Source organism: Budorcas taxicolor, chromosome 15 (assembly GCF_023091745.1).
Source record: "Budorcas taxicolor isolate Tak-1 chromosome 15, Takin1.1, whole genome shotgun sequence".
Taxonomy (NCBI): domain Eukaryota; kingdom Metazoa; phylum Chordata; class Mammalia; order Artiodactyla; family Bovidae; genus Budorcas; species Budorcas taxicolor.
The window spans coordinates 78103113-78119153 of NC_068924.1; the positions used below are offsets into that span (position 1 = coordinate 78103113).

The 16041-nt window shown below is 41.4% G+C and overlaps 1 protein-coding gene across 1 annotated transcript in view; it reads left to right on the top strand.

The window, feature by feature from the left end:
* The first annotated feature begins 1880 nt into the window (after positions 1-1880).
* Positions 1881-16041, top strand: part of LOC128059983 (fatty acid desaturase 2-like protein FADS2B) — a 40944-nt gene continuing 26783 nt past the window's right edge. The window contains exons 1-3 of the mRNA XM_052652206.1: positions 1881-1999; positions 2137-2491; positions 12897-13007. Of these exons, the coding sequence (XP_052508166.1) occupies positions 1881-1999; positions 2137-2491; positions 12897-13007 (585 nt within the window). The remainder of the gene's footprint in view (positions 2000-2136; positions 2492-12896; positions 13008-16041) is intronic.

Here is a 16041-nt window from a genome sequence, read left to right on the forward strand (position 1 = left end):
GAAAGCTGTGGTACATATACACAATGGAGTATTACTCAGCCATTAAAAAGAATACACTTAAATCAGTTCTGATGACATGGATGAAACTGGAACCCATTATACAGAGTGAAGTAAGCCAGAAAGAAAAACACCATACAGTATACTAACACATATATATGGAATTTAGAAAGATGGCAATGATGACCCTGTATGCAAGACAGCAAAAAAGACACAGATGTGTATAGCAGATTTTTGGACTCAGAGGGAGAGGGAGAGGGTGGGATGATATGGGAGAATGGCATTGAAACATGTATACTATCATGTAAGAAAAGAATCTCCAGTCTATGTCTGATGCAGGATACAGCATGCTTGGGGCTGGTGCACGGGGATGACCCGGAGAGATGTTATGGGGAGAGATGTGGGAGGGGGGTTCATGTTTGGGAACGCATGTACACCTGTGGTGGATTCATGTCAATGTATGGCAAAACCAATACAGTATTGTAAAGTAAAATAAAGTAAAAATTAAAATTAAAAAAGAAAGAAAGAAAAGATAAAACCTCAAATTGTAAATAGAAACAAGAACAAACTAACATATACACAAAAGAAACGAAAACAGACCAAAACGAAAACTAAACACAAGAGAACTAAAGAAACCAAAAAGGAAATCAAACAATTTTTTAAAAAGCTAAAATAAATAAATAAATAAAACCAAAGCAGAGTGCCAACTGAAGAATAAAGCAAAGAAAACAAAACAGACAAAAATTATTAGAAATCATTAAAAGATAATTAAAATGATTGAAAGATGAAATCTTCACACTTTTGGAAATAAGGATGGGCTTCCCTGGTGGCTCAGATGGCAAAACATCTGCCCACAACTCAGGGGAGACCCAGGTTCAGTCCCTGGATTGGGAAGATCCCGTGGAGAAGGAGACGGCAACCCACTCCAGTATTCTTGCCTGGAAAATCCCATGGACAGAGGACCCTGGTAGGCTACAGTCCATGGGGTTGCAAAGACTTGGGCACCACTGAGCAACTTCACCTTCTTGAGAATAATATACTAAGTGAAAAAAATCAAGCAGAGAAAGACAGCTACCATATGACTTCACTCCTTTCTGGATACAAACGTGAAATGTTAAAAACAAACATACAGTGCAGTGGCTTCTCGAGTGGGAGTGCTGGGAGGATGGTAGAATGGGTAAAGAAGGTCAACTGCATGGAGACTGATGGAAAATAAAACTTTTGGTGGTGAGCATGCTGTACTGCTTCAGAAGTTGAATTATAATTTCCCACACCTGAAATTTATATAATGTTGTAAACCAATGTAACCTTAATAGGGTGTTACAAACATTTTAAAGTCAAAAATGCTTTTTTCAGAAATTTAAAACCCTTAGGGAGAAACAACAGCTGTCAAAAAAACAATTTGCTGTATGACTGAGGGAATTCAAACAGGGGTTCTATGACAGTCTGAAAGGGTGGGATGGTGAGGGAGACGCAAAGGATATGGTCGTACCTGTGGCTGATTCTTGTTGATGTATGACAGAAAGCCACAAAATTCTGTAAAGCAATTATCCTTCAGTTCAGATTTTTTTTAAAAAAAATTTTTAAGTAATCTGAGAAAAGAAGAATAAAAGGAAAATTTCCAATCTTAACAACAACAAAGAAAGAACAGTTCCCAATTCCAGGAGGCGTTCATAGCCTCCTAGAGGTTTTGCAAGCTTCTGCTCATGTGTTGAATTAAAACAACTCTTCCTTTCAATGGGGGAGAGCTAATGAGCCTGACCCAGCATGATGCCAGTGCAGACAGTCAGCAAAGAAGGAGCCAGCCCCTCCTCCCAGGGGTCAGGCCACACCATCCTCTGGGCTGTGATTGGCTCCAGCTCTTGACTAAGGGACACTTAATGATGGATAAGAACTCTGCTAAAAGATCAGCCAGCAGAGAGATACAAGAGAGAAAGGTAGACCAACATTCTGGAGTGCGGGGAAAGTCTTCATCAGGACAAAAAAGACACAGGACAGAGAAGTGAGAGGCTGGGAAGGAGCTCACCATCAGGTTTGCCAAGAGTCAAGTAGGCTAAACAGTTTTCTGTGTAGGCTTACTTCACAGGAGAGGGAAAAGGTCATTCTGTAGTTCAGTCAGGTGAGAATTAGAAATTCCAGGTGTCAAGCCAGAAATTCTAAAAGTACAAAGACAGTGACATTTGAAGAAAAGCCTGAGGGCAATGGGAGCTTCATAGATGAGAACCAGCTGGACCTAGGTGCGAAGCATCAGCCAAATGGGAAACCAGGAGCAAGTGGGAAAGCCAAGCTCTCTGCAAGGCAGGAGGCAAATGCAAAGTGCGACTTGCCCAGAAAAAGCCTCAACACGTACCCCTGGCAGGAGATCCAGAGACACAATCAGAAGACTGATCAGTGGCTGGTGATCAGTCGCAAGGTCTACGATGTTACTGGCTGGGCAGACAGGCATCCCGGTGGGCGGAAGGTCCTCAACTACTATGCTGGGGAAGATGCCATGGTAAGGTGCTCAAAGCCTGCCCTCTATCTTTCTGTTCCAGCTGCTGGGTGGCTGGGACCTTGGCTGTCTTTCCAAAACCATTTCAAGTGTTCAAGCTCCATGATCACTCATCTTCTCCCAAACCAATTTTCTAGGATTCCTATCCAGCAAAAACTTGAAAGCTAATTAAGCCTCAAGGTCTAGCTATTATTTGCACTGGGTTTGGGGTGGGCTCAGATGCTGACAGTAGATACTATGTGTATTGCAGGTTTTGGTTTTTGTTCTTGGCATTATGTTTTTTGTTTTATTTGTTTGGTTTTGAAATGTAGTTATTGTCTTATAAGAAGAAAATTACAAATAGGTGAGCAAAATCTGGAGAAAATGTCTACACCCAAGTAGAAATTTCTCAGACTCCTACAACTGGAGTGCGTGAAGTAGACAGCAGTCCATCTGGCGAGCATCAGAATGTTGAGTGGTGTTTGAAGCGTACAGTGACACAGGCTTTTAGACTTTGTAGAGCTCTTTTTATTCGTCCAGTTCATTCAGTGGGATACAGGTGATACAGCCCACTTTTATGGAAGAAGTAACTGAAATCAGAGTGGTTAAGTGACTGACTCAAGTTCACCAAGCCAGCAGATCTCAGATTCAAAACACTTATCTTTCTTAACTTTCAGTCTTAACCACTTTCCTTCACTGGTTTTCCTCATAACTCTCCTCCACCAAAATAGCTGAAAAAAAATAGACTTTCAGTGGATGCCTAACATACCATGCATCATGCATGTTAAGTAGCCTTCAGTTCAGTTCAGCCGCTCAGTCATGTCTGACTCTTTGCGACCCCATGAATTGCAGCATGCCAGGCCTCCTTGTCCATCACCAACTCCCGGAGTTCACTCAAACTCATGTCCATCGAGTCAGTGATGCCATCCAGCCATCCCATCCTCTGTCGTCCCCTTCTCCTCCTGACCCCAATCCCTCCCAGCATCAGAGTCTTTTCCAATGAGTCAACTCTTCTCATGAGGTGCCCAAAGTATTGGAGTTTTAGCTTTAGCATCAGTCCTTCCAAAGAACACCCAGGACTGATCTCCTTTAGAATGGACTGGTTGGATCTCCTTGCAGTCCAAGGGACTCTCAAGAGTCTTCTCCAGCACCACAGTTCAAAAGCATCAATTCTTTGGCCCTCAGCTTTCTTCACAGTCCAACTCTCACATCCATACAGCCACATTCAACTCTTTGCGACCCTATGGACCATATCCTGCCTGGCACCTCTGTCCTTGGGATTCTCCAGGCATGAATACTGAAGTGCGTTGCCATGTTCTTTTCCAGGGGATCTTCCTGACCCAGGGATCAAACCTGTATCTCTTACCTCTCCAGCAATGGAAGGAGTGTTCTTTACCATCAGCACCACTTGGGAAGCCCTAAGATACCATAGACACATTCAAAGGCATGACCTCACTTAAACCTCACCATAAGGAAAGTGAATGGCATTCCCATATTAAAGATGAAAAAACTGATGCTAACAGATGAAAATAATGTATCTCACAGTCCACAAATAACAGCGACAAATTTTAAAATCAGATAGGTTTTTTACCATAAAGCCCTTTATAGCTGATCTTAAAAATAAAATTTCCATTTAATATTGAAGAAGGAGGTTTCTCAATCCTTAAATATATTTAGGAATCCCTTCTAAAATATTCTATAAGAAAGTTGGTTTTAGCCCAATTAGGAACTTTTTCTCCATATTATACACATGAAGAAATGGGGAATAAAAGGTGTTAAATAAACTAATTCAAGATCAGAAAATTAGCATATTATCAAGTAGAAATTTAAACAGATTATTTTTACGTTACCCTTATTGTTTTCATGTTAGTATATAATTTTTCCAACTGGTTTCAAAGCATTGGACTAAAAATATTGATTCATGAAGCTCTGCTCTGTGAATGTTACCTGACTGATAAAAACAGAATACACAAACATACGGCAAGTTTGCAAAGTAAGAAAGATTTTGGGTTTTGACACTAGCAACATCTTCTTTCCCCAATTCTCATTTTCTCCAAATTTCTCAACTTCTCTGTCTAATCAGGGTCTTCTACCATCTTCTTGTCTTGATTCTGTAGTCAGAGGAATGCCTTTATGAACACACCCTTCCACATCTCCACCACTCCAATCTGATCTGATATTTTTAAAGCAAAGCTCAACCTTTTCCTGGGAAAGTGTGCATGAGCTTGTAGTTCATGATGGGAGTTTTACATCTGTCAGGAAGGCCCTAGGAAGCCAGAGAGCTGAGGATAGAAGAAGCCAAGTGACAGGCATTTGTGTAAGAATTGAGAGAAAAATTAACAAAAATAAAGGGAAAAAATACTTGTTGATGAATAACAGAAAACCAAAAAATTCTGTAAAGCAATTCTACTTCAATTTAAAAAAATTAAGTGGCAAAAATAGAGGGAAAAATTACCACAGATCTCATCTCCACAACACAAAGAAAATATGGACGATGCTTTTCTAACACAAGTCACAGAATCAGCTCAGAGGATGTGTTAGAAAAATATGTACCTTCAACCACCTTGAATATAACTGGTAGATGTAGCTTGCAGAAAGCAGGTCAGCTGATGAATTTGCAATTTGCTGGTGAGTTTTTTAATCTCCCAGAAGTTAGAGAAAGACCACGATTCTGCATCCAATTCTAGTCAACAAGGAAGAATTGATTAATAAAATAGAAACAATCAGAACCTGTGGGAAAATACCCATGACACCTCAGGATTAGTGCCTTAAGGATGAACACCCTGAGCATGGTCAGTCATGTACCCTAGACTTTTAGAAGGCAGATCCAGAATGTTCAGAGGAAAGTCCCCAGTGGATGATGGCTAGAGAAGATGGAAGGGTGCCAGGAGAATTCTGACAACTGTGGTATTCCATGGCCACTCAGAGTCCATGGAGCCTGAGGTGTGGTATACTAGTTAGATAAGCCTGGGAAAGTCTCTGAAATGCTCTGGAACTCAGCTTCATCATCTGCATAATGGGAATGACCTTACCCATCTAATTAGAAAATGAGACTAAAGCTTGTAAAATGTTTAGCATAATGCCAGACACACTTTTCATTAAACCATAGATATTGTTATTTGTATCACACGTCCATAGACTCAGAGGTATGCTTAACATTTCCTGTTTACCACCTGCTTAGAAATCCTGATTGTTTGCTGCCAACTCTTTGGGAACAGAGGAGTATGTGGTGGAGAAATGGCGAGACTAGGGAAGGAGGGAAGAACATGAAGTCAGAGAACCTGAGGTCAGATGCTGTCTCTCTACAGCCTAAAAAGTGTTTGCAGGTGGTGCCCTGAAAGGCAAATGTGCACCAAATATGATCTCTGTGCACAAGCCCTGGACCATAGCTGCACCTGCCCAGAGCGGGGCATCTTTCCTTATTTGCATAGAAACTCTTCTCCAAGCGTCCATCCTTCTCATGAAAAGTACATAATGATACCAAGGTAGCTTGTTTCATACCAAGGGTCACTCATTCATTCATTCACTCATTCATTCATGTGGTCAGTCATTCTAAAACTTTTTGAGGTGTCCAGTCTAATGATTAAGAGTACAAATTTGAAAATGAAACAGCTGTGGTTTGCATCTGGGCTCCACCACTTACTAGGAATGTCCTGAGGGGCTTGCTGAAGCACTTGGAGCCTCAGCTCCTTTATCTAGAAAGTGGGATAATGATAACTCTATCTTAGTATGGTTGTCAAAGTCAGCAGAGATAAAATAAACGTTTCCTTATACCTGGCACAGATTAAATATTCAAAAAATGGTGTTTAGTATTACTTAGATAAGTAATTACTGAGTTAAGTTGTCATTTTGTCCAAGGAATTTTACTAATAAAAATGTCTATTATACAAAACACAGGCACATCAATTCCTGTTATTGCACATATTATTTATCTGATTTTTTCAAATTATATGGTTTAAAACTAATGCACAAATGCTAATAACTAAAGTCGAGGCTCAGATCTTCTCACCTAGAAAAGCTTACCTAGGAAAAGCCAGAAACAATCTATAAGCCCAGCAAGAATCACATAGATTACAACATGTCCGTATGAAGCATCCTGCATGCTAAGTTGGACTAAGTTACTTCAGTCATCTCTGACTCTGGGCAACCCTATGGACTATAGCCCACTAGGCTCCTCTGTCCTTGGGGATCCTCCAGGCAAGAATACTGGAGTGGGTTGTCCTGCTCTCCTCCAGGGGAATCTTCCCTACCCAGGGCCTGAACCTGCATCTCTTATGTCTCCTGCATTGGCAGGTGGATTCTTTACAACTAGCACCACCTGGGAAGTCCCAAGTTTCATATAAGTAAGTCAACAATATTTCCAGGCTCCACAAAAGAAGTAAACACAATCTTGTGAGGTGTGCACAAGAGCAACATGTTCAGAACAAAGAAGTCAGGGTTATAATCCAATTGCATAGTCAGCCACCTCCTTGTGTCTGAACATCAGGGTCTGAGAGGGACACTCAGAAACTCAAGCTCTTCATCAGAGTAAAAATCCAATATGACAGGAAAAAGATGACAAAAGCCTAGAGGAAATATAGCAAAATTTGTTTCAACTGCTTGGAAGACTGCAAGGCAGAAGAGGATAGAGCTGTGTGCAGGTCCAAAAGACTCATGTGGAATCAGCAGAGGCAAGGCTGGGGTGGGGCAAGAGAGGAGGTGTACAGAGGTGGCATACAGATCAGGTTCACATCACGAGGAAGCACCAGCAGAATAGGTCTCCCGGCTTGGCCACATCCTTTGCTCAGCACAATCCTGGTCGATGTGATGGCTTGAGGATGAGAAGAGGGGAAGGAGGAAGAGAGGATGAAGGGTGTGCGAGGTAAAGAAAGAGACAAGAGAAGGAGGAGGGGGAGAAAGGGTCTTGAGTTCTGAGCGAAGGACTCTGGATTTTACCATCGCTGTATGTCTTCCTCTCCTCCCACTGCAGGTAATGACACTTCTCTAGCCCAGCATCCTTCCCTACACCCAATCCTACAAGGAAACCAACCAGGATTCTAGCTGTTTGTAAAAGGAAAGTTGTCATCAGTCATAACTGCATCTTTTGTGGGCTGTCAGCTTTTTTTACTTTAAAATTAAATTTTAATTTGATTTTCATTTGAATGATGGTTCAAGTTGAAAACAAGGTACAAGAGTAAAGAGACAAGTGCAGTTAAAGGGCTAATGGGTGGCAAAGGCCATAAACAGGGACTTTTTTTCAAACGTCAGCCTGGTGGTTAAGTAAAGGCTGAAGATCAAGAAGAGTTAGTCAAGGCAGAATGGATACAGGCATCTGTATGGCTGAGTCCCTTTGCTGTCCGCCTGGAGCTATCACAACATTGTTAATAGGCTACGGCCCCATATACATTTTTTTTAAAAGAATCAAAACGAAGGAAGGAGTCCAGGGAACATGCTGAAGTCCTGAGAAAGGCACTGACAACAGAAATGAGGAAGAGGGGTGGATAACCAGGAGACATAATTTATAATAGGGGATAAGTGGCTGGGTAAGTAAGCAGGGGTAAGGAGTCTAAACTGTCTGATGGATGCCTTATGTATGTAGGTGGGTGGCAGTTGCCATTACGAGATAATGAAGCCAGAAAGATGAACAGCTTTGGTGGGGGCAGTGGAGATAGAGAGAGAGTCTGGCCTGGAGCTTAGTTAAGTATATCACAGGAAAAAATCTCAAATAATGAAAATTCTCAAATAATAGAGTGAGTTATGGCAAAAATAAATAGATAAATAAATACCACTCTGTTTATCCGTGTGGGTGGAGAGGAATCTTGGTGACTTCATGCAAACATTCTCCACTCCAAAGTGGCTCTTTTCCCAAATGAAGGCAAAGACTATACTCTCCAGATAAATCAGCCTACTCAAAACTTGTGATCTCCCAGAAATATGAGGGACCTTGATTTAGCATTTGCCTTGAAACAGGTGAGATCTGAGAAGGAACCAGAAGAGGAACCACCCAAAGGTGTAGGAATGGGTGTCCGCAGTTGGGTATTGAATATTCTGGTGAGGTGTTTTTTGGTTTTTGTTTTTGGTTTTTTTTTTTTTCGGCTGTGCTGAAAGGCGTGTGGGACCTTAGTTGCCCAACAGGGATGGAACCCACACCCTCCATTGGAAGCATGGAGTCTTAACCACCAGACCTACAGGGAAGTCCCCTGTGAGCTTTTTGAGATAAGTAAATCAAAATCTATGTTCTAGTTATATTGTTTTGTGACTATATACATAAATTCACCATGGGTGGGTGTTTTGTGTTTTTTTTTTTCTGAATTTTGGGAAATTTCAACCCACTTCAGAGGAACCAAATAATAATAATATAAAAATATCATCAATTAATAGCATCTGATTCCAAAGCTTAAGCTCTTTTATGCTTGGCTAAGTCTTCAGCAAGGTTTTGTAATGACAGAATAAATGAATGAAGGAATAAATGAATGCAGGGATAAATGAATGAAGGGATAAATGAGCCCATGGAGCAGACTAAGTAGTATCCACAGTTAGAAAACAAATCGAAGCCTCAGAGATTAAGCAAATTTCCCGACATAAACAACATACTGCTCTTCACCCTGTACTGTATTTTGGTGTAAGTTTAATAGGCACACACTGATTGATTGCAGAACAAGATTTGGCAAATGGAGTGTGTCCTGAATTTTAACCCACACATGCTCTCTAGGCCAAGTGCCTTGATGCGGGGCACAGCCTGTATACAGTAGTTAAGCTGTAAGGACATGATCCTTCTCAGGCCTTCTCACTTTACATACTTGTCTCTCCCACTAGGGATCATACTGCTTTTCCAATAAAGGACATCTTTCCAGCCCCCATTTAATAACAGCAAAAAATCAGCAGGATTTCCAAAGTCATTTGTGAAAACACAGATATCACATCTTTCCTCTGTGTTGATACTGTTTGGGAAATAATCAGTGTTAAGAAGAGCTACAGTATAAATTTATGAATAGGTTAGGAAATAGAGATGATGGTTGAGAAGTGAATCAAAAGATAGCAGATGAAAATGAGAGATGATAAAGTAGTTAAAAGGTCAGAAAATTGAGATGCTGAGAGTAGGGAAGAGACAGCAATGCTTAAGACCCATATGCTTTGAACTCAATACTTCTCAACTTTCTCCTTTTTAGAGAAGTCATATACTGCTCTATTCATTCACCCTTCCCCTTATTCATCCACCGTCTCTTGATCACATGTCATATTCCAGGCACAGCGAAAAATATCAGGTATAATTTAATCAATAATGCATTGTCTCAGTCTTCAAAAAAGTCAAAAGCCACTAGAGAAGGCCTTTGTGAATACACAGGTTCACTGCAACATCATTTGAAAAGCTTTAGGAACAAAGTGTCATGGGAGCCCAGAAGAGATCGTAAATAACTTTCCTGACTGTGTTAGGAAGGCATATTTCATCTGGATGTTCAAGACTGAGAAGGAACTTTTAAGTAGGAAAAAAAAAAAATGGAGGAAAGCAGTCAAGGCAGAGGGAGCAGCATGTATTAAAAGCTTCAGAACTATACAGGGTCCTGGAGTGTTTACCGAATAGGGAGAGTTCCACTGGACAGGATGAGGCATGAAGCGTATGGTGAGAGGTCAACCTGGAGAAGTAGGTTGGGGCCACAGAGTGATGTACATCATTAAAACCTAAGGTGGGGAAATACTTTACTAACTGCCTAGCATGCATATACTGATCTTAACATCCTCCCCAAACAATCTTGTGTCACCCTTCTTTCAGGAAAAGAACTGTACATGTTAAGGCTGGAATGGACCTTTATGGCTTCCTGGCTTTAAAGCCACATAGCCTTGAGTTCAAATCCCGGCTCTCCCACTTACTGTGGCAATGTTCTGAGATTTGGAGTCTTTATACGTATAACAAAGATGATGGAACCTCACAGAAGTAAGTTGATGATGATGAGCTGGCCCACAGAGCGCCTTGTACACAGGATACACTAAGAACATGGTGTTACTCCCTCTCCCCTTCATTTACCCCTGGACTTTCTCCAGGAGGAGCATACTTGTCAAATAAAGTTAATTAAAAAAAACAACAACTCATTTTTGAGAAATCTTTTGAGAAGATTTCACAACTTACTCAGTATCTAGACTCTAATAGTGAATTCCTTCAAACTGAATATTCTAAGACTGCCTGAGCCATATTTGTACTGCCCATTAATGCAATGAAAAGAGTTCCACACAGCAGGGCAATTCTTACTCTTCTGGAAAACTCTGTAGGTCTTCAGGCTCTGTTGTCACAGTATTGACCTGTGAATCTTGCTGAAGATCAGAAGAAACAGTGAACCCAGAGGAATATTAGCTTCAGCACACTGTTCCAGGGCTCTGGGCGACTTCTCAGAGTAAGATGTAAGTCCAGGGCCTCACCCCTGCTCTACACCCTGACCTTGATCCCTCAGAGCGTTTCTCACTCTCCTCTGTTCCTTAACAGCAGGCAGAACATGATTTTTCAGTATGGGCCACCCTGAAATGTTTTAGTCACATTGCTAATCACCGAATGACTCTCATCCTGGTTAGGTAAACTAACTTTAGGGTCGTTGAATGTGACAACGAAAACACATTTTTGAAAGCAGCATTTCCCAAGGGGGTCAGAGCAAGTGTACAAAGGCAGAAGGAGCAGCAGGTCCTGGACTGGTTCTCACAGATACAAATCCCTTCTTACATCACTGAATCTAGAAAAGTGAGTCTAAAGAGTTGATATTGCACCCTTCTGAATAACCTCATTCATGTTATATATATACATACAAGCCTATGCATATGAAAATGCTCTATGTGTAGGTTTGTATGTAGTTCTAGATGTATCTAAAGTTGCTTTAGATTTTGAAGATGGAGGGTTCATTGTCTTCACTAAAACAATTCAGAGCTCACTCCGAGTGGAGTATGGAAAGAAACTCTCTGAACTGTTATATTTTACTGAAGAGAAGAAAGGCAGGTAGCCCTTATCCGGGTGCGTCTTAGTCACTCAGTCGTGTACAACTCTGTGCAATGCCATGGACTGTAGCCCACTAGACTCCTCTGTCCATGGAATTCTGCAGGCAAGAATACTGGAGTGGGTGCCATTCCCTTCTCCAGGGGATCTTCCCAACCCAGGGATCTAACCGGGGTCTCCCGCATTGCAGGCGGATTCTTTACCATCTGAGCCCCCAGGGAAGCCCAGAGGCACACGTATAGGAAAGAGAGCTAATATGTTTGAGAATTTACTATAAACCACTCAGATTCTAATCAGCTCACTTAATTTTTATAATAACTTTATAAATTGAGTAGCTATTACCATCACTCCTGTGTTAGGGAAGAGAAAACAGGAGCATGGACTGGTCAAGAGACTTGTCCACAATTACACAGCAAGCATAGACCTACATGTAGGAAGGCTGCTCGGGGATCCGGTTTCTTAATCAGCACTCTGCAACACCACCACTCCAGGCTATTGTGTGTGGATTCCACATATTCAAATTAATAAACCTTGGTTATTTTTCTTCATATTGACCATTCCTATTCTCAAAACCATAATAGCATGAAGTCCAGTGTCTTACTCTTGGAGAAACCTCCTTCCCCCAAAGCAGTTTAAATCCCTCGAGAAAAAAAAAAAGTCTATCTCTTATTTCCAAACTTAAGCAGGACATGGGAACCAACACTGCTTCTCATAGCCACTTGGAGTTACTACTGAACATGGGAATGGAGTTGGAAAAATATAGTGGGTCAGCTCTGTTTTGTGCCTGTCTCCAGCCCCTACAGAGAATGCTGTGGTGTTTTTTGTTCTTGTTGTTGTTGTTGTTTTAGAAAGAGTGCTAAGGCTTCTTCAGTGATAAACTTAGCCAAGAAAGTGCCACTTTAGACAATTAAGGGTTCAAGGGCTTTGCTCCCATGCTCTTTTAGACATTTGTTATCATCAACTTTAACTTGTCTTTCCTTGGAAATAACTCAATGCAAGAGCCTCTGTCCCCTGGTCCTTGACCAAGAACTAAAAGGGAAACTGATAGATGTGGTTTGCATAGGCAGTCTTGGTTGCTGCACGCTCCAAACAGTGTGGGCAACTTCCACACCAAGCCTGAGGTTTGTCTCTAAAGATTCACCGTGGCCCACAGTCTCAAAGCCAACTACTTCTTCTCGTGCTCAATAAAATAAACAACGATCTCTTCCAATGCTTGGGGATCAACTTTCCACCCAGGACTTGCCTAGTAAGCCATGCACTCAGTGGGTGGGTCTCCAGTGTGAGGCTCTCATAGAAGAATTTCAAGGGTAACTCTGATCAATGAACTTGAAGTGTCAACCTAGAGTTAGAAGTAAATGCTCTATAACATAGTCTGTGCTGATTCCTAAGGTCGGTGCAGAATGAGGTAAGAAAGGGGAGATATCTGTGTGTAAGCATGTCATTTTTAAGCCTCTAACAGTTCTCTCTGATTCACAGGACGTCTTCAGAGCCATGCATCCGGACCCTGACATTGTGCGGTTGTACCTTAAACCACTGCTCATCGGAGAGCTTGCTCCAGAAGAGCCCAATCAGGAGAGAAACAAAAACGTGAGTGAGGTCTCGGGACTCAGGAGTATGTGGAGGGATGGGGACAAGGTATATTTCAGGGCCAACTTATCATTTTCTGTGGGAAACCAGCCATCCTGCCTGGGAGGACCTGCAATAGCATACATGAGAGGATTCAAAGTATTTCAAAGCAATGTCATCCTCCTGAGATCCTCAGAATTCTTAAACCTCTGAGAAACAAAGGAATGGGAGGCTTGGCCCTGTGCCAAACAGTAATTCCATGTTTCTAACTACCTACTTCTTGCCACGCAACTTACACATAACTTTTCTTTTTCCATGACTGCTTACAATTGTTTGATGTTCCCTGTTAAAGCAGTTTCCATGAGAGCAGAGACTATGTCCATTTTGCTCATCCCTGAGTTCTCAGTACCTACTGGCACAAGATTGGACCTGCAGTAGGAATTCCATAAATAGCTGTTAAATCAATGATGTGGCTATATCCTAACTATAGTTCTTTTTACAGTTGGAGAAATTACAGTTCCAGGAGAATAAACTACCTTCTGAAAAGCAAAGAACAGAAACTCCAGTTCACTCTTCCTGGCTCCAAACCTTTGGGTATTCCCCACGAAAAGCACCACTTTTCTTTCACCAAGACTTTGGTTGACTGAAAAACTATCTTCAGAAGACAGGGCCTCCATAAGACTAGACTTCACTAGAATGATTGCACATAAAGCTTAAAGGGATTTTAGCTAATATTAAGTACTGCGATTTTTGGTGTGTGTGTGTGTGGTTTGTTTTTGTTTTTGTTTTTGTTTTTGTTTTTTCACTTCATATTTTAAAACAGCTTACAATTGTACCATTCTTTTGAAATACTTTGTACAAAGTGGTGATCCAGATATCACTGTGAAGCAGAAAGAATAAGAATTACATTTCCACTTAAAGAAATGAAGAAACAAACTCACAAGGGGATAGGAGGAATCTGAGGAAAGAGGACTGGTTATGTGCAGGCCCAAGACGAATACTTAGGCTCACTCCTGAGGCCCATGTGCACCCCTCAAGCCTGTGTGTCAGGAAGCAATGCACTGTACTGAGATGAGTGGGCCATCAGGCAGACAGCCTGGACACAGCCTGGTTCCTATGACAAGGTGTAGGAGCTGAGATGCCGTTGTTAGGTCAGTAAGTCATGTCTGACTCTTTGTGACCCCATGAACTGCAGCACACCAGGCTTCCATGTTCCTTCACTATCTCCCAGTTTGCTCGAACTCATGTCCATTGAGTCCATGATGCCATCCAACAATCTCATCCTCTGTCGCCCTCTGCTCTGCCCACCCTCAACCTTTCCAGGCACCAGGGTCTTTTCCAATGAATTGGTTCTTCCCATCAGGTGGCCAATGTATTGGAGCTTCAGCTTAATCATCAGTCATTTCAATGAATATTCAGGGTTGATCAAACTGACAGGTTTGATCTCCATGCTGTCCAAGGGACTCTTAAGAGTTTTCTCCAACACCACAGTTCAAAAGCAACAATTCTTGGTGCACAACCTTCTTTCTGGTCCAACTCTCATATCCACACATGACTTCTGAAAAACCCATAACTTGGACTATATGGACCTTTGTTGGCAAAGTAACATCTCTGCTTTTTAATATGCTGTCTAGGTTTGTCACTGCTTTTCTTCCAAGGAGCAAGCATCTTTCAATTTCATGGCTGCAGTCACCAGCTGCAATGATTTTTGGAGCCCAAGAAAATAAACTCTATCACTGTTTCTATTTTTTCGCCATCTATTTGCCATGAAGTGATTGGACTGAATGCCATGATCTTCATTTTTTGAATGTTGAGCTTGAAGCCAGCTTTTTTACCCTCCTCTTTCACCTTCATCAACAGACTCTTTAGTTCCTCTTCACTTTCTGCCATTAGAGTAGTATGCTCTTCTTATCTGAAGTTGTTCATATTTCTCCCAGCAATTTTGATTCCAGCTTCTGCTTCATCCAGCACAGCATTTCACATGAAGTACTCTGCATATAAATTAAATAAGCAGGGTGACAATATACGGCCTTGACGTACTCCTTTCCCAATTTGGAACCAGTCCATTGTTCCAAGTCCGGTTCCAACTGTTGCTTCTTGACCTGCATGCCAGTTGCTCAGGAGGCAGGTCTAGTACTCCCATCTCGTTAAGAATTTTCCACAGCTTGTTGTGATCCACAAAGGGTCAGAAGAAACAGTAAACCCAGAGGGATATTAGAGTAGTCAGTGAAGAAGTTTTTTTTGTTTTGTTTTGTTTTAGAACTCTCTTGCTTGTTCCATGATCCAACAGATGTTGGCAATTTGATTTTTGGTTCCTTTGCCTTTTCTAAATCCAACTTGCATATCTAGAAGTTCTCAGTTCATGTACTGTTGAAGCCTAGTTTGAAAGGATTTTGAGCATTACCTTGCTAGCATGTGACATGAGAGCAATTATGTGGTACTTTGAATGTTCTTTGGCATTGCCTTTCTTTGGGAATAAAAATTGATTTTTCAAGTCCTGTGGCCACTGCTGAGTTTTCCAAATTTGCATATCGAGTGTAGCACTATAATAGCATTATCTTTTGGGGATTTGAAATAGCTCAGCTGGAATTTCATCACCTCTATTAGCATTAAATCACCTCCATTAGCATTGTTCATATCAATGCTTTCTAAGGCCCACTTGACTTCACACTCCAAAATGTCTCGCTCTTGGTGAGTGATCATAACATCCTGGTTATCTGGGTCATTAGAGCTTTTTTGTATAATTCTGTTTACTCTTGCCACGTCTTCTTAATTTCTTCTTTTCTGTGAGGTCTCTACCATTTCTGTCCTTTATTGTGCCCATCTTTGCATGAAATGTTCCCTTGACATCTCCAATTTTCTTGAAGAGATCTCTAGTTTTTTCCGTCCTATCATTTTCCTCTACTTCTTGCTTTGTTCGCATAAGATGCTTTCTTATCTCTACTTGCTATTCTCTGGAACTCTGCATTCAGTTGGGTGTATCTTTCCTTCTCTCCTTTGCCTTTCACTTCTTTTCTTTTCTCAGCTATTTGTAAGGCCTCCTCAGACATCATTT